The sequence below is a fragment of the Pelophylax lessonae genome, assembly GCF_965119305.1.
Source record: "Pelophylax lessonae genome assembly, chromosome: 1".
Taxonomy (NCBI): Eukaryota; Metazoa; Chordata; class Amphibia; order Anura; family Ranidae; genus Pelophylax; species Pelophylax lessonae.
In genome coordinates, this window is record NC_138768.1 from 667,843,860 (window position 1) to 667,870,744 (window position 26,885).

Below are 26,885 nucleotides of genomic sequence, written 5' to 3' on the forward strand. Positions count from 1 at the left end.
TATGATATTGATAGCCTTTAAAGGGGCAAATGAATCTTGGTTATATTCACGCCATTGTTATTTATTGTTGTTACCATATATGTAATTGTTTAACCTGTTATTGTGTACTACTATTAAAAACTTTAATAAAAGAAATATTGAAACTACAGAGGCAGCAAACAGTTTCAGTGTAGGAGGGCCTTGTACAGCAAGTCTGTAGTATAAAATACACCAAAATTTGCTTGTCTAATCAAACAACCAAACTCAAGGCAGTTCCTGACCAACAGAGTGCCCCCTAGTGGGGTTCCCCAAAGCAGGAGGATAGCATATGTATATTTCATTGCTCTGTCAGGTTTCAGCCGTTTCACCTAGCAACAGGTTTCAATATCAGTGAGAGCCCTAAAGAACTGTGAACAGCTGAGACTAATAACGAGGTCTGGCTACTAGGTAAGTTGTGGACTCAGGTATGGAGGTTTATTCTCACCTGAAGCTCTACAAAGCCTTTGGGCTCCAAGACCAAAAACAGGATTTAAGGTTCTGAGAAAACACTATGTTTATATTCTCCAAACAAGTCATTAACCTTGCAGCCCAGCATCATGTGTAGGCAAGAAATCTCAGGCGATACATGTACACTACGCATGATACTGCCAGGCAGTGCTACATATATATATATATATATATATATATATATATATATATATATACATACATATATACACACACAGTGTCAAGGGTGAGCAACAAGGCAATTATCATTTTGGTTGGGCAGGCCCTGTGTTCATAATTTTTTTTTTTTAGTGCAGATTCTTATTAAAACCTTTTTGGTCATACTTTTCTTGTGGGTCACAGGAGTGCACGCCTGTGACCAAGAATAATCTGATTTTTACCTTCAATACAGTGATGTCAGCTAGCTGTGCAATCCCATATCTAAGTCGTTGTTTCAGATAGAGGACAGAGAGAAATTCAGGTAGTATTTGGTTTTTCAAGATAAAAATGGGATTGGCAATTTAGGCATTGCCATGGCCCATAACTTTAGACCCTGAAGCAACAAAACAATTGGAGATATTTTTTTTAAAAATTGACCTTTGATACTATAGGCTATAATAAATTGTGGTCCTAGAGTGCCTGTGGGGTTAGTAGAGTTTAAGAGGTGTAGAGGTCTGGGTGCTTAGTGCCCCTCCAATAATAGCTGGGATAATTGGGACAGAGTATATTAGAAGCTTAAAGGTTAAACCACTTTAGTTTGTGTCTGATTTCCCCCACACAAATGGTTTTAGGAGGGAAGACAGAATGGGTATTCCCTAAGCATTTCTGCCTGGTGCCCCCAGGACAGTGGGAAGGGATCAGATGTCCACTCATTTGCTCCAACTTTGGCTACAGGTTCAGAATATATAAAGTGCAGACATTTTAAAAACTGAGAAAACTGAGAACTAAAGTCAAACTTCTAGAGCGCCTACCACAGGTAACTCCACTTCATACATCCAAGCAAAATTTTAATATCTGTATGTAAAGGAAACTGGCCGCACACCACTGGTATGATTTATAATCAATTGTATTCTTTACTGTTAGGGCTACAAGATTGTGGAATTCTCTACCACAAGAGGTGGTTTCTGCGGGAAGTATGGTGGCTTTCAAAAGACTCTTAGACGTACATCAAGGATCAGGACATTAAGGGCTATGTGAGATGATTACAGCCACACACACCTACACAGGTTGAACTGGATGGACTATTGTCTTTATTCAACCTCACCTACTATGTAACTATGTATTGGAGACTGCTCAGAAATAACACCATGGCAGAACCAGCAGTGCGCAACTCTACTTTTCAGACTTGCATCATCTGCTACAGGAATGTGAGTGGCCTCCATGCTGATCTGCACCTGCTCTTCACAGATTTAGGCCTCTTTCACACTTGTGCGCCTAAAAGTCGTGCGATTTTGCCGTAATTTTGTCTGGACTTGAAGCAATCCCTGTGTAATTTTGAGGTCTATGGACCTCAAAACACACGAAAGTCAGACCAAAGTAGTGCAGGGACTACTTTGAAGTCATTGCTACTTGAAAATCGGGCTGTTAGCCATATCAGGGGAACTTGCTGAGGATAAAGGGAAGTTTCCTCAGCTTTATTGGTGGATCTAAAAGTATATACGTTCTGAAAAAAGTTAAAGCCGGTAAGCACCTACTGTGGTTCCGTAAGGCGGCAGCCTGTGGAAGATTTAAGAGAAATAACAGTAGGGTTAGCACAGTTAGCCAAGTAGGCAAGAATACATGTTTCTTAGCCTTAGCAAAAGGAATTAGTTATTCTGGTTTCAAGTCTTAAAATATTGGCAGGATGAAGTATTGGGTCCTAAACAAAAGCATTTGAAGTTTTTGTGAGGGCTTAGGTGCCAAGATGCTCAGTTGTATCTAGCTTATTAACAAAGATGACAGGGTCAAAAAGGTGGTGGTGGTGGTGGTGGGGGGTTGTCAGCACAAGTCTTGGCCATTGTAGGAGAGGCAGGCCGTTTTCCCAGTACAGCCAAAAACTTGACCTGTTGAGATGGATGTGCTCTCGTGCCTAGTGTGGTCAGTTTAGAATAGTAAAGCAGGGGGACTGGCAGGATCACCGGGTATTTCACACAGCGGAAACAATGCAAAGAGTAAAGGATGCTTTATAACACGGGTCAAGGTACAACAGACACATATCAGGAATAGCAAATGTTAGGGTAACAATACAGTATTCTGTATTTGTATCTCCAGATATTCCAGGTAAGCAATTTTTAGAGACCATCATATCAATGATTCCAGTTTCCATGCTTGACAGGCAGGTATGAACCACAGAATACAGTATAATGAAGAAACAGAAATCTTTAGGTAGCACAAATGCGATATTAGAAAGGTAATAAAAACGATGTTACGGACTAGGAGCTGACTTGCAGATAAATAGTCCAGAGTCACAGTATAGCAATGTGGGCATAAGCTGCTGAACTGTGGGGTAGCACAATGGCACAGTAAGGATAGCCATGAGTCTCAGTAAATCAATCTGGGCACAGAAAAAATTAACAGCAGGATCACGGGGTAAAAATATGGCACAGCAAGAACCAAAGTCCTCATACAGCCATCTGGGTATAGCAAGGCTAAAGTGATGTACACACTAGTAGAAAATCTGCTGAAAATTCCCGTCAGAGGTAAAATCGTACGATTTTCGGCTAGTGTGTACACAAACTTTCAGCAGCCGATACCGACATTTTCAACGAAAAAAAAAAACGGAGGGACAAACACCAAAATTTTATCGTCCGTCCCTAGCACGACCAATTTACGTTTAATGTGTATGCAGTTGGTCCGCGAAAAATCGGATACCAAAGACCGCGCATGATCTGAAGTTGCTGACGACCCGGAAGTCTAGGAACAAATGTCCCAAAAAAAAAAAAAAAATCGGACGAGAAATTTTGTGAACATTATGCACTGTCAACTAAAAACGGTTATGGCCGCTGAGCATGAGAGAGAGAAATCGGAGGATATTTCGTCCGATTTTCGTCAAGTGTGTACAAGCCTTAAGCACAGGGATATCAGGGAAGCAATCTGGCAGAGAAAGGACAAGGCCTGAGTCCTAGTACCACAATCCAGGAACAGCAAAGAATCACATAGTAGCAATATGACACAGCAAGGGGCACAACACACTCAAGAACATGCAAAAAAGAAAATTCCTCGCGCTCAGGAGTAATTGATTATCCTTACAAATAAATTTAAATAGATTTAACCGGTTGCCGACCGCCGCACGACTATATACTGCGGCGGTCAGCCCCGGCCAGGCAGAGTGACGTATCGGTACGTCACTCGCCTGTCACTGACTTGCGAGCCTATCGCGGGCGGGCGCGCGCCCGCCGAGGCGCGCGCCCGCCGTGGCTCGTTCACAAACAAGTCAGTGCGTGTGACCGGCGGACTCGATGTCCGCCAGTCACACTGCGATCGCTCCTGTGAAGGGAGAAAGACAGAGCAGCTTGTGTAAACAAGCTGCCTGTCAGTTCTCCCTGTGTAAAAGTGAAGATCTGTCCGTTCTACTATGTAGAACGGTTGATCTTTGCTTTTACACCAATAGGAATGTCCCTACACAGTTAGAATCACGCCCCTAGGACACACTTAACCCCTCCCTGTCCAATAAAGTTAACCCCTTCCCTGCCAGTGTCATTTTTGCAGTAACAGTGCATATGTATAGCACTGATTACTGCAGTAATGTCACTGGTACCCCCAAAAGTGTCAAAAATGTCAGTCAAGGGTCCGATCTGTCCGCCGCAATGTCGCAGTACCGAAAAAAAAATCGCAGATCGCCGCCATTACGCGTTAAAAAAAAAAACACCTAAAATGACAAAAATCTTTCCCTTTGTTAGTAAACGCGATAACTTTTGCGCAAACCAATCAAAATACGCTTTTTGCGATTTTTTTTACCAAACATAGGTAGCATAAAACAAATTGGCCAAAAAATGTTAAAAAATGTTGATTTTTACTTTTTTTTTTTGGGGAATTTCATATAAAAAAATGTGAAAAATATTGTTATTTTTGCTAAATTTACGCTCTTTTTTTGTTTATAGCGCGTGATCAAAAAATCGCACAGGTGATCAAATACCACCAAAAGAAAGCTCTGTTTGTGGGAAAAAAAGGACGTCAAATTTGTTTAGGTACAGCGTCGCACGACCGCGCAATTGTCCGTTAAATTCACGCAGTAAAAAATCGCAAAAAAACCCCTGGTCCTGTAGCAGCCAAATCCTCCGGGGCTTAAGTGGTTAATAATGTGAACAGCTGCTGCTGACAATTAAGGTGTGTGTGCCTTGAAAAGTGCTATGTGTGAGTGTCAGCGCTGCTGTTAGTGACCTAAATATGTGAAATAAATTTATAAACAGTCCTCTAAATGAATACATATTATAAGGTGCTCTTTGCTAACTGTGCAAATGTATTTATCAGCACTACCACGGATAACCAAAATATATGCTGTAAAAGTGCTCAGTGCAAAATTGTGCAAATATATATTAATATATCAATCAATAACAGTATTCTGTACAAAATAAATGTCCTTCCAATGCAACTCCAATGTGATAATTCCATTATATGTAATGGTGGTGATAAAGTGCTTCAGTGCTCCACTCCAAATCAAAGTGCTCGTGCTCCCCTCTGGTTAATCCACTCACCAGAACATGGAATAGAGTTGGCCTGTGTAATAATATGGAGAAGCCTTAGACTAGCGGAATCTGTAGCTCAGATGACGTCCAAAGGGAGGGCGAAATGCGTCTAGAAAATCAGAAGCGCCTGACGTCACATATGGCCTTTTTTTGTTTAAAAAAAGTGTTTTTTACATACTTCACTATGGCGGATATCATTTTTATATATCAATGAGGAGGATTCTGGCAAGCTATACAAGCAGCAGCAGGACATATCGTTTACATTGAGGAGATTGGGGGACACAGCACTCAGACCGTATCCTCTTCCAAGCAGGCTATCCTCTAAGGCTTCTCAATATTATTACACAGGCCAACTCTATTCCATGTTCTGGTGAGTGGATTAACAAGAGGGGAGCACGAGCACTTTGATTTGGAGTGGAGCACTGAAGCACTTAATTCCAATATATAATCCAGCTCCACTCTGAGTGCTGTGTCCCCCAATCTCCTCAATGTAAACGATATGTCCTGCTGCTGCTTGTATAGCTTTCCAGAATCCTCCTCATTGATATATAAAAATGATATCCGCCATAGTGAAGTATGTAAAAAACACTTTTTTTAAACAAAAAAAGGCCATATGTGACGTCAGGCGCTTCTGATTTTCTAGACGCATTTCGCCCTCCCTTTGGACGTCATCTGAGCTACAGATTCCGCTAGTCTAAGGCTTCTCCATATTATTACACAGGCCAACTCTATTCCATGTTCTGGTGAGTGGATTAACAAGAGGGGAGCACGAGCACTTTGATTTGGAGTGGAGCACTGAAGCACTTTATCACCACCATTACATATATTGGAATTATCACATTGGAGTTGCATTGGAAGGACATTTATTTTGTATAGAATACTGTTATTGATTGATATATGAATATATATTTCCACAATTTTGCACTGAGCACTTTTACAGCATATATTTTGGTTATCAGTGGTAGTGCCGATACATACATTTGCACAGTTAGCACCATATAATATATATTAATTTAGAGGACTGTTTATTAATTTATTTCACATATTTAGGTCACTAACAGCAGCGCTGACACTCACACTTGGCACACTCAAGAACATGTGCAGACGATTCCAGTCTCAGAACTACCACAACACCAGAATCAGGATTTGGTACAACCACCTTTTAGATCAAGCCAAACGCAACATTAATAGAAAGGGAAACAAGGTTGTCTCTGCAGACACTACCACATTGCCATAGGACACCATGCTAAAAAGAAAAAATAAAACACACACACTTGCATAGTAGAATACGCAGTAAAGTAAAGCAGTAACTTTAGTAGCTGTTACAAGTGTAAATATTTTACAACAGTGACCTGCTACACTGTACTGTATTTTCCATTTTATCTACTGCTCAGATAGCAATGGAATCCTTCAGGCAGCACTCTTGATAACTATGAACAGACATGTGTACAAATTCAAACGCAATCTTATCAAAAAGGCAAAACTTACATTTCTGAGTTACTGCATACAATCTTAGGCACAAATTTGTATATATACCTAGTTTGTGCATGCCTATTATGGTTATTAACCACTTCTGGACTGGAAGGATTTGTCCCCTTAATGACCAGGCCATTTTTTGCGATACGGCACTGCATTAATTTAACGGACAATTATGCGGTCGTGCGATGCTGTACCCAAATAAAATTGATGTTCTTTTTTTTTCCCCACAAATAGAGCTTTCTTTTTGTGGTATTTAATCACCTATGCGGTTTTTATTTTGTGCGATATAAACAAAAAAATTAGCCAAAATTCTGAAAAAAAAACAAACCATATTTTTACCATTTCTGCTATATAACATTCCAAAAAAAAAAAAAAAAATAAAAAAAATCAAAATTTTTTAACATTTTAGGCCAATTTGTTTTTTGCTACATATTTTTGGTTAAAAAAAAAAAAATCGCAAAAGTTATTGGGTCTACTAACCACGGGAAAGATTTATGTCATTTTTATTGTTTTTTTTTTTTTTTTTTTACTAGTAATGGCGGCGATCTGCGATTTTTAGCGGGACTGCAACATTGCGGCGGACAGATCGGACCCCTGACATTTTTACACACTTGGGGGGACCAGTGACATTATAGTAATCAGAGCTAAAAATATGCCCTGTTATTGTAATAATGACACTGGCAGGGAAGGGGTTGTTAATACTGTGGGTGACCAAGGGGTTAAATGTGAACCTAGGGGAGGAATTCTAACTGTATGGGGGCAGGGCTTGTGAAATGATCACAGAGACCTGTGATCCTATATAGAAGGATCACATGCACTCTGTGATCATTCCAGAGAAGAATGGTCAGCTGCGTTTACAACAGCTGAACGTTCTTCTCTCTCATCGGGGAACGATCGTGGGTGTCAGGCGGCAATTGGAGCCACCTGCCCCGTGCATCCAAGTCCCCGCTGATAAGTGGGGGCAGGAGCACGCAGTCAGTGGCACACCAAGGGTCTGCACTGGTAATCAATGCTCTGATTATTAGCACAGACCCCCCCCCCCCAGTCAGGGGAGCGCATTTCAGGCGCAAACTAAAGAAAGCCGATAAACGGCACTTCCTATTTACTATGTGACCAGCTGTAATTAGACACAGCTGATCACATGGTAAAGAGCCTACGTCATAGGCTATTTACCGGGATCGGAGATGCGGTGTGTCAGAGTGACACACTGCACCACCGATCGCCGCTCTACGCATCCCCCAGGGGCGCACAGAGTGGCCTATCCTGCTGGACGTCATATGACGCCCAGTCAGGATGGGACAACCACTTTGCGGCCATCATTTTACTATACGACGGCGAGAAGCGGTTAAGTATAGAAACCGATCTGATTTTAGATGTGGAATTCAATTTCAGTTCTTTTATACCTTCATTTCCATCATGTTACACAGACAAATATAAGCATAAATTAATTGTAAAGTGTTTTTCCCCTTTTGCAGTCAAATTAGTGAAAACCCCACTATGTTTGTCATGTGTTCCTTATTCATTCAGCGTGCCTATTTTTTTTTTTTTTTTAATAAAACATGCAGTGTGGGAAAGTGATTTCTACATTTTTTTTACCCCTTTGTTAGGACAGTGTTCAAATCTATTTACCACTGACAGTGAAACTTTGCCTGCACAGTAGAAACTGGGGTACTCATGCAGAACACAGCTGTCCATTCAGTCCCTTCACAAACAAGATAACTACCTTGTATTTATCCTTGCTGATGGTCCAGAATAGAGCATCTAAAAAGGAAAGCTGCAATTTTTAAATTTTTAAATATTTTTTCAAGTTAGTCTATATGTATGGTGACCTGTAGCATATATAAAGTAAGTGTTATTCCATTTTGGCTGCAAACCTGGACATAATATATAGCACATTAACTACTTCAGTCCCAGAAGGTTTTACCCCCTTCTTGACCAGGCCCTATTTTGCGATTCAGCACTGCGTTACTTTAACGGACAGAAGATCCGCCTGCTTTGTTTACATAAGCAGGCGGGTCTTCTCTCCGTTTCCCGAACGATTGCGGGAGGAAGGCGGCAATCACTGCCTCTCCTCCAAAGGCACGCCTCTCGAAGTGTCTAAACCACATGCACTCCAGTCACGAAGTACTACGTGACTGGATGCAGCTGAGCTGCTCTGCCGCAGTAATATTACTGTGGTTGGTCGGCAAGCGGTTAAAGGTTAATTGCCCACTCCCCCCCCCCCCCCACCAAAAAAAATATTGCATGACAAATGTGGCAGGGGATGGGGGTAGGAGTGCTTAAGGCGGAACTTGCCCTTTTGGGTGGAGCACTGGTTTGAGCGAATATATAGCACTTACCACTATTTCAGATCATTGTATTTATTCTTACTATATACATTCAAAACAAAACAAAAATAATTACTACAACCTTTAAAGGCTTTCTTACATTTAGAACTATAGATAATAATTATTGCACAAACCTTTTGCAATGTAATAAGATTTAAGATGTGTTTCTATTGTATGTTTTTTTTTTTTTAATCCATAAAATCCTATATTTACTCCCTAAACATAAGTTTTTTTTTAAATGTTCCTGACAGAGTGTGAAACTCTCATTATTGAGGTCCATGTGCCCATTTGGGAGATCTTCCTTCATATTTAGTCTGGAAATAAGAGACAAAGTGGGGACAAAGTCTGCAGCAAAAAACTTTTTCTTTTTAATTAAGACAGGAAGAGTTGAACCTCTATTCAGGTATTATTGCTGGATGTGTCTACATGGCTCACTGACAAATGCTCCCCTCATTTGTTTTCTTGGTGTCGCAGGAACAGGAAAAAAAACAATATCTAATAGGGTCCTGGACATCAATAAAAACTTAATTATTAGATGTTCCCAACTATAAAAAAAAGTTTTGCATACATGCAAGAAATAAACATTTTAATTTTTGGGTTGTTTAAAATCATGGCTGGCTGGAGATATACAAAATATACATATATATATATATATATATATATATATATATATATATATATATATATATATATATATATATATTTTTTTTTTTTTTATTAACAAAAGTGAACTATCCTTTCAAACAGTAGGTATTTACATATCACAAACAATGGTCTTATTCCGCATTTATTGTTCATAGGTGTAGCCTTGCACATTATTCCTTTATCTAACTATCCCTTACCAACACAGTTTCACAAATGTCGAAAAACTTGTGCAGAGCCCTATGATCACAATGGATCTATTTTAGCACCTACTGTTAGTTTTCCAACACTGCTGAATCTCAATAGGTACGTGTGTGCGCTAGAAAGGCTCTGAAGGAGCTGCATGTAGAGGGCCCCCAAGCCCTTTCCATGTATGGGTTCTCCTCTTTTAGTCTTATTCAGTTTAAACCCTCTTCTTTCTGTGTAAAGTCATTGTACAGTAATCTGTCTCCATTTTAGTCACTGGATACAGGTCTGTCTCTTATCTAACCTTTGTCTGTATACCAGACAGACAGCTCTTGCAAGTCGTCTCATTCCTCTGCCCCCAGCATCCTGCAGTTTTGGTGTCATCCATAATTTAGGAGTGCATAAATACATGGAAAGGCAAAATGTGCATCCATTTCAAGGAGCCGAAGTAAAAATCATACAACAGAGAAAGTATCACATTATCATCCTTACATGCCACAGATGCATGAGGGTCTCTGTAGTTCTTAAAGGAAAACGTTTGTAAAGAAAAAAAAGCTTTCAAATAGGAGTACAACTCATAACTGATGGTACAAATAAAAGGCGTTTTATGATCATTGGTAACAATGTGTGATAATTGGCTAAGTGTCCAATAAAGATCTTTCTCACTGCAACTAAGCACCATTTGCTTTTTCTAATATAATTCATCCAATACTACCCGTCCCCTTGGTTCACACTAACGCGGCTTCAAAGTTGCCTGAAGCCACGCCACACAGCGCAACTTCATCACGCTTTGCAAAGGACTTCTTTAACAGAAGTCAATGCAAGTCGTCCCAAGTAGTGCAGGAACCTTTTTTCAAGTCAGAGCGACTTGAATCTCTCCAATTAGAATAGCTCTATTGCACTGAATGGGAAGCGACTTATCAGGGGACTAAGTCACCTAACAGGTTGCCCTAGTATGAACCGAGCCTTACAGTATGGAAAACTACGACAGAGAATTTGATTGCTTGAGGTGGACTAAAACCCCTTGAATTTTTTTCCCCTTAAACACTCTAGGATTAATGTATGCAAAATGTGAAGAATCCTGAAAGAAAAGCAGAGTAGTTGTCCACAGCAAACAATGAGTTGTACCTTTTTCTTGTTAAAGCATAAAAATAAACATGATGCTAAGAACAACAGCTCCACTCTGGGCCAATTTTTCTATGCTCCATTTTTTTTTTTTTAATTAACCACTTCCCCCTTGGGCACTTTCACCCCCTTTCTGCCTAGGCCAATTTTTAACTTTCAGCGCTGTCGCACTTTGAATGACAATTGCGCAGTCATTAACATTGTACCCAAATTCAATTTTTATCATTTTTTTCACACAAATAAGAGCTTTCTTTTGGTGGTATTTAATCACTGCTGAGTTTATTTTTAACTAAAAAAAAGGATCAAAAATTTTGAAAAAAAAATCTGTCCTCAAATTTTGTAAATAAGTTGTTTTTCTCCTTCACTGATGTGCGCTGATGAGGCGGCACTGATAGGCACTGATGAGGAGGCACTTCTATGCAGCACTAATAGGCATGGATAGGTGGCACTGATGGGCAGCACTGACTGGCATCACATATGGTCACTGATAGTCACTGATTGGTGTCACTGATGGGCACTGCTGGGGATTTACTGCGATCAGTGCCCTGATTACCAGTACTGGTCATCCCTTCGAGAAGATGCTACTGATTGTCTCTCCTCGCTACACACTCTGTCAGTGTTAGTCGAGGAGAGCCGATAAACAGTGCCTCGGCACTTACATGTGACCAGCTGTGATTGGACACAGACGATTGGTGTTCATTTGTCTTTGTTCATATGTCTGAAGTTTACAACCACTTTAAATAGGAACATAGGCAAATAATAAAAAATAAAGAAGCTGATACTAAATAAATCAGCTGCTGAAAGTGCCTAAACACTGAGGGTTTAATATCACTTTAAGCTTCTATAGACATCAAACCCATTTCCAGCAGTTAAACCACACTCAGTGTTGTCTGGTCCTGTCTCCCTACAGTCTTCTAAATCTACTTGTTCTAATAAAGGAACATATACTGTATATAACAAGCAGGACAATCGGTGTGCATTTGCCTACTGAGTCAGTGGATGCAAAAGTAAATTGGGAATTTATCCTCAAAACTCATTTACAGAGTATCAGATCTCTGGCAAATGTATGCAAAGAGAAGCACATAAAGCAGTACCACGGGCACTCAATGGAAATAATGGACAAACTAATAATAAATATTTGTTCTTTCTAAAATGAGAATGTCAATAGACAACTTGGGTACAGTAGCTGTATGATTTGCCAGGTTATACCATAAGTTGTATGCATTTACTGGACTTGTGATTTTCCTCTGAAGAACACTAAATCCAGATGTGCAGCAAGCGGATTATGCTCAGTAAAGAGTACAGTAAAGACCGTGAGTGTGTACTTCGTTCATGTCCATAATGCCTCATGGATTCTGTGGACTTAAAAGTAGGCCAAAAAATGGCACTATTTAGGCTGTTACATGGAATGAAAGTGACATATTATATATGGTGTAGCAAGAAACAATGATGAAACTAAACTATATGAAAAACACAAGCAGCTTGTTTCCATAAATAAGGAAAATGTGCATATACTAGCATGTATATTTGGTATCCTATAGAACCAAAGAGCTAATTGCATGTATTATTTACAATAACAGGGACATTTTAAAAGACTGAATAATTTGTTGGCTTATTCATTAAAAAATAAAAAAGTTAACATGTTAAAACTACTCTGTAAAGAACTGGGGCCATTCAGAATATTTTTTTCTCATGTAGCTCTCGACACTTCAATTAATAGAAATTATGCCAATTTGTTCGCTCTGAGACATTTCACATTATAAGGATTAATCAGGCTGCACATGGAAGTCTGCAAGGCACATTCATTGTTAACTACAGTACATGGAGACATTTTGATGATTATGCCTTACAGCTAGTGAAAACCCAAAATTCAGTATCTCAGAAAATCAAAATATTACATATTACACAATAAAAAATAAAAAAAAAGATTTTTTAATACAGAAATGCTGGCTTGCTTAAAAGTATGTCCATGTACATTATAATATGCACTCAATACTTGGTCTGGGCTCCTTTTGCATGAATTACTGCATCAATGCAGCATGCCATGGAGGCGATTAGTCTGTGGCACTGCTGAGGTGTTAGGGAAGCCCAGGTTGCCCTGATAGCCACTTTCAGCTTATCTGCATTGTTCGGTCTAGCTCATCTTTCTCTTGACAATGCCCCACAGATTCTCTATGGGGTTTAGGTCAGATGAGTTTGCTGGCCTATCAAGCACAGTAAAACCATGATTAAACCAGGTATTGGTACTTTTGTCAGTGTTGTAGGTGCAAAGTCCTCCTGGAAAATTAAATTAGCATCTCCATAAAGCTGATTCAGCAGAGAGAAGCATGAAGTGCTTTAGAATTTCCTGGTAGAGGGCTGCGCTGACTTTGAAATTGATAAAACACAGTGGACCAACAGCAGCAGATGACATGGCTCCAAAAATCATCATTGCCTTGGAAACATCACACCGGACCTCATGCCACTTGGATTCTGTGCCTCTCCACTCTTCCTTCAGACTCTGGGACCTTGATTCCCAAAGGAAATGCAAACTTTTCCACAGTCTGTGATGGTTTGGGGAGCCATGTCATCTGGTGTTGGTCCACTGTGTTTTATTAAGGTTAAATTCAGAGCGCACCCTGCTACCAGGAAATTCTAGAGCACTTTGTGCTTCCCTCTGCTAACCAGCTTTATGGAGAAGCCAATTTCAATTTACATCAGGACTTGGCACCTGCCCACACTGCCAAAAGTACCAATACCTGGTTTAATGATCATGGTATCACTGTGCTTGATTGGCAAGCAAACTCGCCTGACCAAAACCCTATAGAGAAGCGGTGGGGTATTGTCAGGAGGAAGATGAGACACACCAGACCCAACAATGCAGATGAGCTGAAGGTCGCTATCCAAGCAGCCTGGGCTTCCATAACACCTCAGCAGTGCCACAGGATGATCGCCTCCATGCCACGGCGCATTGATGCAGTAATTCATGCAAAAGGATCTCCGACCAAGTATTGAGTTGCTTACTATACTGTACATACTTTTCAGTAAGTCAACATTTCTGTATCAAAAATCCTTTTTTTTTTTTGGGTCTTATGTAATATTCTAATTTTCTGAGATACTGGATATTTGGTTTTCACTAGCTGTAAGCAATAAGAAAAATTCTTAAAATATATCACTCTGTGTGTAATAAATCTAAATAAAATATATGAGTTTCAGTTTTTGAACTGACTTTTTGTAATAAATTAACTTGATGATCTGATTTTTTGAGATGCACCTGTGTGTATATAGATATATACACACACACACACACACACACACACACACACACACACACACACACACACACTACTGTCAAAAGTATTGGGATGCCTGCCTTTACATGCACATAAACTTTAATGGCATCCCAGTCTTAGTCCGTAGGGTTCAATATTGAGTAGGCCCACCCTTTGCAGATAAGATAAGTATTAACACCACAGATTGTAGATCGAGGAAATAGAAGATTATTTTTTCCCACTCTTGGATCAACTGTGGGTATAGGGTCCTGTGCATGGAGGTTTCCAGTCTATTTAATGTTCGTATTTTGTTAGACAAAAAAAAAAAGTTCCTCCACCCAAAACTCGCTTATTCATGTCTTTATGGACCTTGCTTTATGCACTGGGCGAAATCATTAGGGGGAGGGGGGGATTATGGTGTGGGGTTGTTTTTCAGTGAAGGGAACTCTTAAGGCGTCAGCATACCAAGACATTTTGGACAATATCATGCTCCTAAATTTGTGGGAACAGTTTGGGGATGGCCCTGCCTGTTTCAACATGACTGCGCAGCGGTGCACAAAGCAAGGTCCATAAAGACATGGATGAGTGAGTTTGGGGTGGAGGAACTTGACTGGCTTGCAGGGAATCCTGACCTCAAACTGACAGAACACTTTGGGATGAATTAGAGTGGAGACTGCAAGCTAGGCATTCCTGAACAATATCAGTGTATGACCCCACAAATGCGCTTCTGGGAGAATGGTCAAACATTCCCATAGACACACTCCTAAACCTTGTGGACAGCCTTCCCAGAAGAATTTAAGCTGTTATAGCTGCAAAGGGTGGATCAACTCAATATTGAACTCTACAGACTAAGACTGGGATGCCATTAAAGTTCATGTGCGTGTAAAGGCAGGTGTCCCAATATGTTTGACAATATAGGGCATATATCTATATATATATATATATATTTTTTTTAATCCAACAAAAGATAAAAATGTAATAAATAAACTGGAAACCTCCATGCACAGGACCCTATACCCACAGTTGATCCAAGAGGGGGAAAAAAATAATCTTACACTCCCTGGATCAACAAACTGTGGTGTTAATACTTATAAATCCTAATCGCCAGTTATATTCTTTACATTTAGGAATGCATGCAAATTGTTTAATCAACTGAGCCAACTGAATCAACTTCAGATGCAAAGAGTTTTCCCTTGTTCTTTGTAATGAATAATTTTGCACTATATGGACCATTTATAGATTTATACATGTTGATCATCTCTGCCCTTAATCATCTCTTCTCAAGGGAGAATAAATTCAGTTCAGCTAATCTTTCCTCAGGCCTGACAGCTGAGTGTCTCCGTCCACTCCCTCCAATGTACTTGAAGAAATATGGCCATGAACTAGTCAATCTGATTGTACTATCTCTGTACAATTTCCTTTAGATTTACCAGATCTATGGAATAGGATGACATACCTGAACAATCAATTTGTATCAAATCAGACATGCCCTTGTACTACATAGCTGACAGGGGATCTAAAGGAGATTGTACAATCAGATTGTATATTGGGTGGAAATTAGTATTGTAATGAAGGTGGTGTGGTTCAGAGTGGTGAACAGACCCTATCACACCCTTTTCTGTGATGTCATACGAAAGTGAAAGATGCTGGGAGATGACCTAAAGTGAACTGAATGCTGAAATTATATACAGGAAGTGATGGAATCTAAAATTCAGTTTTAAACATTCAAAAAACTTGACAAGATTTTAAACCTCCCGCGGACAAGGTGGTTTTATATTTTGTGCTGTTGCTGGTAACCGGTGAAAAATCTTCCTCTTCTTGTAAATTTGAAAGTGCTTTAAAGGACTTTGGACCATGCTTAAAGAACTTCACATGAGACTTTTTTTAATGATTATGAAGTCCCAGTGGTGTCTAACCTAGAACTGGACAACCACTGTTTAGTGCTCTGGCAGATCTATGATACTTATACCATGCTGAAGAATTTAACAGGGAAAGCTTTAGGTGACCTCAAGGAACGTATAAAAGCACTTCTAAGAGAGCTTTTACCAGACTGTCCATTTTCGAACTACTACACCATGTCAGTGCTTTTATATCCCTGAGGTGTGGTTGTTGGCCCTGCTCGTTTGCTTCCCGGCTGTGATTGTAACAAGGATTTGGAGAGGAGGTGCTAGTGAACCATAGTTGTAACACAGAGGACATGGTGGATATCTGGTCCAGCCATTGATCGATTATACTGGTCTTCTACATATTTGTGTTAACTTCTCTATAATTTGAGGGTCAATACAATCTGGTAAGCAGGACCCCCTCCTCCCTCACAGTGATGATGTGCGTCTCTAGAAATCCCGGCATTTGGTGTGGGGACTCTTTTTGATACATCCATTGTGATTTATGGACATTCTTTCACAGGACTGATCATTGTTATTATTGGTGCTGCACCCTGCTGCTATTAATCTTTCCTCATAGCTGAGCCTGTCCATGCCTTGTATAAAGCCTCATATACACAATGAGAATATCGAACGAATGAGCGTCCTTTTTTCTTTTTGCATGTTAGTCTCACATCGAAAATGAAGAGGTTACTAAACTTGCGAAAATTCTCAGCAGACTACAACTTGGGAAGTGATATAATGTGTTGTTTTGTAGTGTATGCTTTAGTTTCCATGCATTTGTGGTCTTGCTATTCCAGTTTTTTCGGATGCATACTGTACTGAATAACTGAAAATCATATGATCTGATATTGTACGATTACATTTTGTTTGTTTGTCCCTTCGGATAATTTTGGATAAACTGTTGTGACCTGCTCTTGAAAGCTGCATACCAACCATCAGATTATTGCACAATTGCTTTGAAAGTGTTATTTTTCATTCGATTTTCTGATCTTGTGTACCAGGCATTAGTTTAGTTGCCTTCTCTTCACTCTCTCCAGTTTCTGAACATCCTTTTGTGAACCAGTTCCCCAAACTGAAATGCATGTTGAAGATGAGGTCTTACTAATGCTTTGTATGAAAGCATGATTATGCTTCGCTCTAATGCAAGAAAGTATTTTGCTTGCTCAAAAACTGCAGCCTGGTATTGCATGCTATTATTAACACTATGTTCTAACAGAACATCTAATAAGGGTCAAGACCCTGAACTTTGGAGTATACTGCTAGCAACCTTTGATCATAGAGAGTATGAATCATTAAATCACTACTCTCTGAATACAGTCTTTAATCGGTTCCTTTGCAGACTCTGTAGGTGTCTCAGAGGGAACAGCTGTCTAACTGCATGCTACAACCTCTGGTGACCTTCGGCAGTCATCTTGGGTGCGACAACCCTTTTAAATAAAGGTCCCCAGGCCATTTAGGCACTCCTGGAGTCAGTGGATGGGTGGGGGACAGAGACCCAGTTTGTTAGGTAGAGCAATAGTGCAGGGAGAGGTTCCTGTACGAGGAGAGATAGTGCAGGGATATCGCTGCTGCTCAGTCAGCATTCCCATTACTGGAGCAGCCTCTGGGAGACTCACCTAAAAGGACAGAGGTACTGCAACTTTATCATACAGCCAACAATACTTCTAGAAGAAGCAGACTTTGGGTAAAGCAAGTCTTGCCTGTACCAATGCCTTACTGCCATACTGCGTGAAATGCTGATACCATACTGTGCCACTGCTGAGTAGTCTACTGCTGAACCCCTGTGTAACTGCATTGCCTTAATATCTGCTGTGTGATAACTGAATTCTAGTGGCTGCAATTGCGACCACAACTAACTTTGTTAAGCCAATCACCCAATACAAGATTTCATAACACAACTAGGTCTTTATGCTTCCTTATAATTGCGTACCCTAACCCCTGCATACATGTTTGACAACTTTAGTCTTTAATGAATTCATGCTATCCCTTCTATCATTGTATTCTAGAAAAAATTCTTCCATGTGGTCCTTTATCAAACTCTTAAGCATTTTCTCGACTATAAAAGTTAAACCTAAAGGCCTGTAGTTGTAAGGATTTTGATACCATTTTAAATATGGGCATTACATTAGCTTAGCACCACACCCATTAGTACCAAGACCGTCATTATAAAGAGTTTAAAAAAATCTGGAAACAAGTTTAAATTAATACAGCATAACTCTTGGGAGGACACACACATTGTAGAAGGCACGCACCTTGGACAAGTCTCTAAAATTGCTTGGAAGAGTAAGGTCCAGCTCTTCTGATTCATAGTTTGTGATGACCCAAGGAAATACTGGATACTGATTTAGGTCATTGCAGGTCCGTCCTGTAAAGACAGAACATTTAGATTTGTGTGGATTTGTGTGGGGTACAGAATTCAATACCACTGACCAGAAATGCATTTCTATAGATCAGGTTACACATGAAAAATATATAAAAAGATATGAAAACATGTTAAAGATAATACAGCTGCCAGATTACCAGCTATTGTGTTGAGAAACATCAAGTATTCAAAGTTTGAAATTTCTCTGTGCTGCCAACGCTGAGTCATATTTGATGCTTTAAATATCTGCCGAGCAGTAGCTAGAGAGATGCGCCTGCCAAGAAGAAAAGAGACATACAAATCTCCAGTTAAAAAATAGAAACAAAACAGTGTTGACTACATATGTTAATTCCTTCAAATTGAGGAAAACATAAGCAAAGCTTCGTTTAGATACAATTCAATACATCGCACACAGAGAACAGTGAAAGACAGATCTATTAACCTTATTTTACAGTGTCTAAGCCGGACAGGGTAAGTAATAAATCTCTGTAATCCTTGGTTTAAAAAAAAAAAAAATCATTATAGTCTGCTTAAATAGACTGTTACTATTAAACAAAAACAGCCTGTAAAAAAAGGTCAGGTCACAGCAGTGACCTAGGTGTTGGTGGGAGGAGTCACAGGGCCTACTTGGGGGGCAAACTACCAGACACATGGGAAGTTTTGGATATCAGTTCAAGAGAGGTAACTATAAACCACCTTATTTTACATGAAGATGGAAAAAAAAAATTACTGTATTTTCTGGCGTATAAGACTACTTTTGAACCTCAAAAAAATCCCCCAAAAATGGGGGGTCGTCTTATACGCCGAGTATAATATCTCCAAGGTAACCCAAGTATAAGTATTACCGGTAGATGTAATCTCTCAAGACACTAGCTGTGTGGGAATCCTGTACCGGTATACCGTATGTACAGTAGCTTCGGCTACATACAGTGTACCGCGCTACCGAGCCAATCAGGGAGAGCGATGTATTCTATTATTGAATTCACATTGTAAAGCGCTGCGCAAACTGTTGGCGCTATATAAATCCTGTATTATAATAATAATAATTGAATGCAAAGCCTGCTCGGATTGGCAGAGTAACATCAGCCCGCCTCTCTGACTCTGCCAATCAGAGCAGGCTTTGCATTCAAAAATAGAATAAATCGCTCACTGTGATTGGCTCAGTGCGGTATACAGTATGTAGCCAAAGCTACGGTACGTACGGTATACCGGTACAGGATTCCCACACAGCCAACGTCTTGAGATTACATCAACTGGTAATACTTATACTTAGGGTACCTTGGCGATATTATGAGAGATTACATGTATTACAGTACTTGGGGTACCTTGGAGAGCTATGAGAAATCTGATGTTTTTCAATGGTGTCGCCTTGCTTCGGAAGGGGGGTAGTCTTATATAGCGAGTATAGCCCAAAACCTATGTTTTAACTTGAAAATTAGGGGGGTCGTCTTATACGCCCAGTCGTCTTATACGCCGGAAAATACGGTGTATATATAATTGTAGTAATATGTGCACTAAAAAAACTAAATGTATATATAAAATCAACTAGTTAGCATCTGAATATGATTAGGCATGAGCCTCTTGTAATCTCCTGCACATCAGTAATTAGAGTGGTAGAGGGAGGAGCAACAGTAAGGGCCAATCAGTTGTGTTGAGGTGCTAATGAGCTGGCAAGGAAAATTCAGACAGTAGGTCAAAAGGGTGTCTTATCACTGTGCTGTTCCTTCACTAACTAATCACACGCTGCACTAGTAATGATTTGTGTGGATCAAATTAAATAGAAGTGTGTATTTAAAAATGGAACTAAAGTCTAAATTTTAAAAAAAATTTCTAGCAGGCAGACTTTTTATTGCAGAAGAGTCATGGAATGACTGCTTTGCAATAAAATAAACTTACATGCCCGCTCATAGTCTCCTCTAAAATGTACTCTGAGATGCACATAAACAGCTCAGTTTGAATTCCTTGTATGGTGCTTGTGTCGGGATGACTGAACTCCTGGCCACGCACAGGAGATGCATCCTTCTGCGCCAGCCAATTTTGATGGCCGATGACCAGCACCTGGAAGAAGTATGGGAGAAAACATGGATATGGGATTTTGTGTTGTTGGAGTTTTGGAGCAGAGGTAATAAGGACTTTAGTTTGGTATAAGCAGCCTGTTTTTTTTTTTTTAATTGCAATTACTTTAAGGTTATTTTAAAAAAAGAAGAAAGAAAATGCTCAAATTAAACCACACTGTGAATCTACATACATAAACAATAAAAAAGGAAAATGTGAAAGAAAATGAAAAGTAGTGTACAGCAGTTATGTGTCTCTTATCCACTCCACCGGTGGGGCGGAGCATGTGCGGACATTATAGTGGGTGCTGGAGCGGGTAACATTGCGCTGGTTATCTGTATTGATATTCGCATTCCCCTGATCATTATGTGATTATGTGTTTGCTCAATAAATGTAGTGGTCGAACACTATGAATGTTGCCGTCTGTTTTTCTTGGTGGCTGTGATACCGCTGCAGTGGAGAGGAGAAACACAACTCTATTCAGTGTGGATGCGCTCTGTGGTCTATTTTTTTTTTACAGGTGTTATTTTGGTACTGGTGATAATTTAACAGGCTTGATAGGATTAATGATTTATTTAGCGGATTATTTTTTTAATACCGAGATTTCTACGCAACGCAACAGTTTTTGTATAGCAAACACTTTAAAGTGGAATTCCACCAATTTATCAGCATGCCTCTGGTGAGAACTGTCACTGACAGGTATTTTGTGTTTCTTCCATTTGAGAATAATCGCACCAACTGTTGTCAACCTTTCACCAAGATGCTTGGCGATGGTCTTATAGCCCATTCCAGCTTTGTGTAGGTCTTCAATCTTGTCCCTAAAATCCTTGGACAGCTCTTTGGCCTTGGCCACGGTGGAGAGATAGGAATCTGATTGATTGCTTCCGTGGACAGGTGTCTTTATACAGGTAACAAGCTGAGATTAGGAGCACTCCCTTTAGGAGAGTGTTCCTAATCTCAGCTCATAAACTGTGTAAAAGACACCTGGGAGCCAGAAATCTTGCTGATTCATAGGTGATCAAATACTTATTTCACTCATTAAAACGCAAATCAATTTATAATTTTTTTGAAATGTGTTTTTCTAGATTTTGTGTTGTTATTCTGTCTCTCACTGTTAAAATAAACCTACCATTACAATTATAGACTGATCATTTCTTTGCCAGTGGGAAAACGAAATCATCAGGGGATTAAATACTTTTTTTCCTCACTGTAAATAGAGGCTAACATGGCACTGTCCTTGGCTGTAAAGGACAGGAGGGTTTCGTTCCACTTGAATTTACTTTGTAGAGATTGGTTTTCACTCCGACATTAAAAAAGAGTATATTACTGCTGACCAGTGCAAAAATAAATATCAAAATGAAATTCACTGTGATTAATTGTTCAAAGACAATAAAACACAAAACGTCAACGGGTGTAACAAACTGAAGCATGATTGCCTATGATAATCTGCTAACAGTCCTCAATTTCAATGGGCCTCCAGGACTAATCTGATGCACCACAGAGGCAGATTCTGTGTAAAAACAGTTAGCAAAGTTATCATCTCTTCAGCCTAACAGCAGAAGAGAAACTGCACTTCTGAAACCGAAATAGAAAAACAGTGAATAAGAAAGCTTATGGCAAAATACACACATTTCCTAACACCATAAATCATGTCTCGGTGAATGTGGTACAGCTTTTTAATGGTTATTGCTTGTGCACTTTCCTTCATAAATATTTATAACGTGTATATGCATAATTCATGGGTTGCGTATTCTCATTTAAAACCCAGCACTGTTTATATTTTATACTCTTATTTAACTTCACTTTTATAAAATATAATAAAAAGAAAAAAAAATCAGCAGAAGCAACAAAATTTAAAGCTGTATTAAACCCAAAACAAAAAATATATTTCAGCTTACCAATCATTAGATGTGGTGGCTGCATTAGTTTTCTTATTTAGGCTTTTTCCCCCTCACCGTATTTTCCCCTGGTTATCTGGCCAGTATCACACCTCCTCCTGTATTAAAGTGCTTACACTGGATGTATGTGCACAGGGAGTGCCTTTAGACAGAAACATTGTCAATCTAGGGGAAGGTGGTGTTAGATGGACTAGCAGATTTGGATACACTAAAAAATTGAAGCCAAATCCTAGCTAATGCTTTTTAAGCAGTTACAGCAAGTTTCGTTTTTTCGGGAAAAAAATGTTAAATAAATAAAAGCTGATCTTTGTAGGCACCCCTGTCAATAATAAATGGTTTGTCCCAACCCGCTAACTGCTACATCTGCAACTAACAACAGACTTACTGGCATGATTAACAAGTGACAATAAGAAAGCAAGCCAAAAAAGAAAACTAAAGCAACCATCACATCATTGGTAAGCTGCAATATTTTATATTTTTGCTTTTGTGTTTATAACCACTTTAATGTAGAGCACACCTTCAAAACTCAATTATAACATCAATACAAAAGATAAATAATAAAGTTTACTTTTGTCACAATAAATTATTTGTGTGTGCCACTGTATTACAGAGTACGGTAGCCCTACATAGATCCCCCATTTGTCACCTGGTTTGAGGTAGCCCAAAATTCGTGCCAATTCCAACTCTGGGGAGGCAGTGAACCACTTTTTTCACTGTAGATTGGTCCGGAAAGTTGAACATGACTGCAACTGTACATAAGAAACAAGAAGACAGAAAAAAAACGTTTTATTGATGTTTGCATACATTAAGATTTTTTATTTCACCAAGTTTGAAAATGAAAAGGTTTCAATGTCTTAAGATTCAAAAACAAAGCTTTTTTAAATTTTTTGAACATTAATTATAGGGCTTAAGAATTACGATTCATGAAAACTTGATTAAAAAAAATAGTAGAAATGGCACAAATCAATACTGTATGTCTCTAGGAAAAAAACAACTTAAGTGACATGTGGAGAAAATAGCGCACCTTTAATCCTAACTATTGCTAAATAATGTTTTTCATAAACATAAATTTTACTATACAAGACCCATACCCCGGTCTAGAAAAGAATATATTAAAAACCAACAAATTTTTCACACTCACATTTTAACCATTCCAAGATCTTTCCTGCCGCTTATGTTTTACAGTGCAATTTCAGGGAACAAGTGCATTTAACCAGTAAGTGATATCAAGTAAACATTGCAATTCTGCTAAAATCAGTAAGGCCCCTTTTACACTGATCCAGTGTACTTCTCCTGCAGCGGTGGTGCAGCACAAGTACCTATGGTTTTCAGACCTTTAACTGCGCTTTGCCATAGACTTCTATTATGTCAGTTTTTTGTTCGGCTTTCTGAAAGCGCACCGAAACCCCTGCATCAAGGTGCTTTGGGCGCTTTATAAAAGCGCACCGAAACACACGGGACATAATTGAAGTCTATGGCAAAGTACAGCTAACCCCCAAGAAAATCATTGGGTACATGGCACAGCAGGAGAAGTGTGGCAGATCAGCATAAAAGTTCATCATCCAACAATATCAGCAGGACAGTAGTGGGAATGTACTTCCTGATGCCTGTGCTGTGTAACCTCCTTTCCCTTTCTCTGCTTACTGTTGCAGTAATCACATTGAAACTTTAAGGGTCCTTTTCACAATAGGTGTATTGGGAGTTTGCTGAACAGCTTTGCCCAGTGTAATTCCAATGCAAGACCATGCGAAAAAAGCATGGTTCCTTTCTCAGGTCAGTTCACACCACCAGAGTATGTGCCGGAAAAAAGGACAGCAGGCAGGACTTTATTTTTTTCCCAACACCTGATGTGACGTAATCCAACAGAACTTCATAAAATGTCACTTGCAAAGTCCACTTTATGGAATAGCTATGCTCCCCAATTTCCTGCAATTGTAGATGGCACATGTGAAGCTGTTCGGAACTCTGCTCTAAGCAGCTTCAATTTGTATAACCAATATAAAAGCAAAAGGGTTGGAAGAAAGTGAAAGTGAGGTGCTAAATTCATTTAAATCCATCAATAGCGTTTCAAAGACAAATTTTTACTAAAAAAATAAAATAAAATAAAAAAGAAGCAAAAAAGATGCAGGTAAAATGCATAGAATACAAAGTGCAGATCGTTACTTGCACTTTCTGGGTGTCTGGTTGCTTAAACTCAATTAGGTAGGAAAACAAAATGCCATAGAAATAAGCTACTTTCATAAAAAGGATTCCCCGGGATTAAGAAATCCTATTATGCACCTTTATGTTTTTTTGAAAAACAGTGCTTTAACACTTTTTTCAGAAATATTTGTCAGTAGCACCCAAGGTGGTATTTTTTTAAAAGGTACAGTGCCTTGAAAAAGTATTCAAACCCCTTGAAATATTCCACATTTTGTTATGTTACAAACCAAAAGCGAAAATGTACTTTATTGGGATTTTATGTGATGAACAACACAAAGTGGCACCCAATTGTGAAGTGGAAAGAAAAAAAGGTTTATGGTTTTCAAATTTTTTACAAATAAATGTCTGAAAAGTGTGGCATGCATTTGTATTCAGCCTCCCTGAGTCAAAACTTTGTAGAACTACCTTTCACTGCAATTACAGCTGCAAGTCTTTTTAGATATGTTTCTAACAGCTTTGCATATCTAGGAGTGTGACATTTTTGCCCATTCTTCTTTGCAAAATAGCTCAAGCTCTGTCAGGTTAGATGGAGAGCGTCTGTGGACAGCAATTTTCAAGTCTTGCCACTGACTGATTATGGGTCTGGACATTCTAGCACATGAATATGCTTTGATCTAAACCATTGCCTTGCAGTTCTGGCTGTATGTTTAGGGTCTTTGTCCTACTGGAAGGTGAACCTCTACCCCAATCTCAAGTCTTTTGCAGACTCAAAAAGGTTTTCTTTTAAGATTGTCCTGTATTTGGCTCTGTTCATCTTCCCTGTCCCTGCTGAAGAAAAGCATCAAAAAGAGGGCATTACCCAAATTAAGTTTTATTAAAAAGAAGTAAAAAGAGATATACTCACAAACACAAAAATCTTCAAAGCTTATCGGCTCACAAAGGACCCAAAACAACCAGGTCACCAGGACAGTGTCCAGCATGCCAGAGATCCCCTTGAAAAACATCAGCCATTTGGAAAGTCCTCCGGTGTGCCGGACACTGTCCTGGTGACCTGGTAGCTTTGGGTCCTTTGTGGTCCGATACGCTTTTAAGACTTTTGTGTTTGTGAGTATCTCTCTTTCTACTTCATTTTAATAACATTCTATTTGGGTAATGCTCAAGGTCGGTGCGCCTTTTTTTGTTTATTCTACAGTGTTTCCATTGGGTTTCCCCTGACTCTAGGAGGGCAGCAAAATCTGTGCATGTACCCAGAGTAATAGAGACTCACCGCCGCCACATCTCTTGAGTGCAGGAAAATTTGTTATACATACTTGAAGAAAAGTATCCCCACAACATGATGCTGCCACCACCATGTTTCCCAGTGGGGGGATGGTGTGTTCAGAGTTATGTACAGCGTTAGTTTTCCACCACACATAGCGTTTTGCTTTTAGGCCAAAAAGTTCAATTTTGGTCTCATCTGACCAGAGCATCTTCTTACACATGTTTACTGTGTCCCCCACATGGCTTCTCAAAAACTGCAAAACTGGACTTCTTATGGCTTTCTTTAAACAATTGCTTTCTTCTTGCCACTCTTCCATAAAGACCAGATTTGTGGAGTGCGCGACTAATAGTCGTCCTGTAAACAGATTCTCCTACTTGAGCTGTGGATCTCTGCAGCTCCTTCAGAGTTACCATTGCCTGTCATTTTAAGTGCACAGCCATGTCTTGTCTTGGTAAGTGTGCAGTTGTGCCATACCCATTCTGTTTTCAGATGATGGATTGAACAGTGCTCCGTGGGATCATTTTTTTTATAACCTAACCCTGCTTTAAACTTCTCCACAACTTTATACCTGACCTGTCTGGTGTGTTCCTTGGCATTCATGATGCTGTTTGTTCACTAAGGTTCTCTAACAAACCTCTGAAGGCTTTACAGAACAGCTGTATTTACACTAAGATTAAATTACACAGAGGTTGACTATATTTACTAATTAGACGACTTCTGAAGGCAACTGGTTCCACTAGATATTAGTTATGGGTATCAGAATAAAGGGGACTGAATACAAATGTGCCACACTTTTCAGATATTCATTTGTAAAACATTTTGAAAACCATTTATCATTTTCCTTCCACTATACAAAATGTTCCACTTTGAGTTTGTCTATCACATAAAATAACCCATAAAATGTAAGTTTTTGGCTGTAACATGACATTTGGAAAATTTCAAGGGGTATACTGTTTCAAGGCACTGTATGCATCCTTATATATTCCCTAATATTTTCCATTATTGTAGCTGTATATAATCCAAACAACAGGCATAGATAGATTAAAATCATTGTTTTCTTTCTGTCTTCTATGACCTCAGTAACATGAATGAAAGACAGGAGTATTTATTGATTCTTTTAGATATACAATTTGAAATTGTAA

The 26,885-nt window shown here is 39.3% G+C and overlaps 1 protein-coding gene across 2 annotated transcripts in view; it reads right to left on the reverse strand.

The window, feature by feature from the left end:
* The window catches only part of LRBA (LPS responsive beige-like anchor protein), a 1,198,938-nt gene that overhangs the window by 232,925 nt on the left and 939,128 nt on the right, over positions 1-26,885 (reverse strand). For both annotated transcript variants that reach the window (XM_082258080.1, XM_082258079.1), the window contains exons 41-43: positions 22,987-23,089; positions 18,546-18,661; positions 18,278-18,390 (exon numbers count right to left, since the gene is read on the reverse strand). In XM_082258080.1, the coding sequence (XP_082114206.1) occupies positions 18,278-18,390; positions 18,546-18,661; positions 22,987-23,089 (332 nt within the window). The remainder of the gene's footprint in view (positions 1-18,277; positions 18,391-18,545; positions 18,662-22,986; positions 23,090-26,885) is intronic.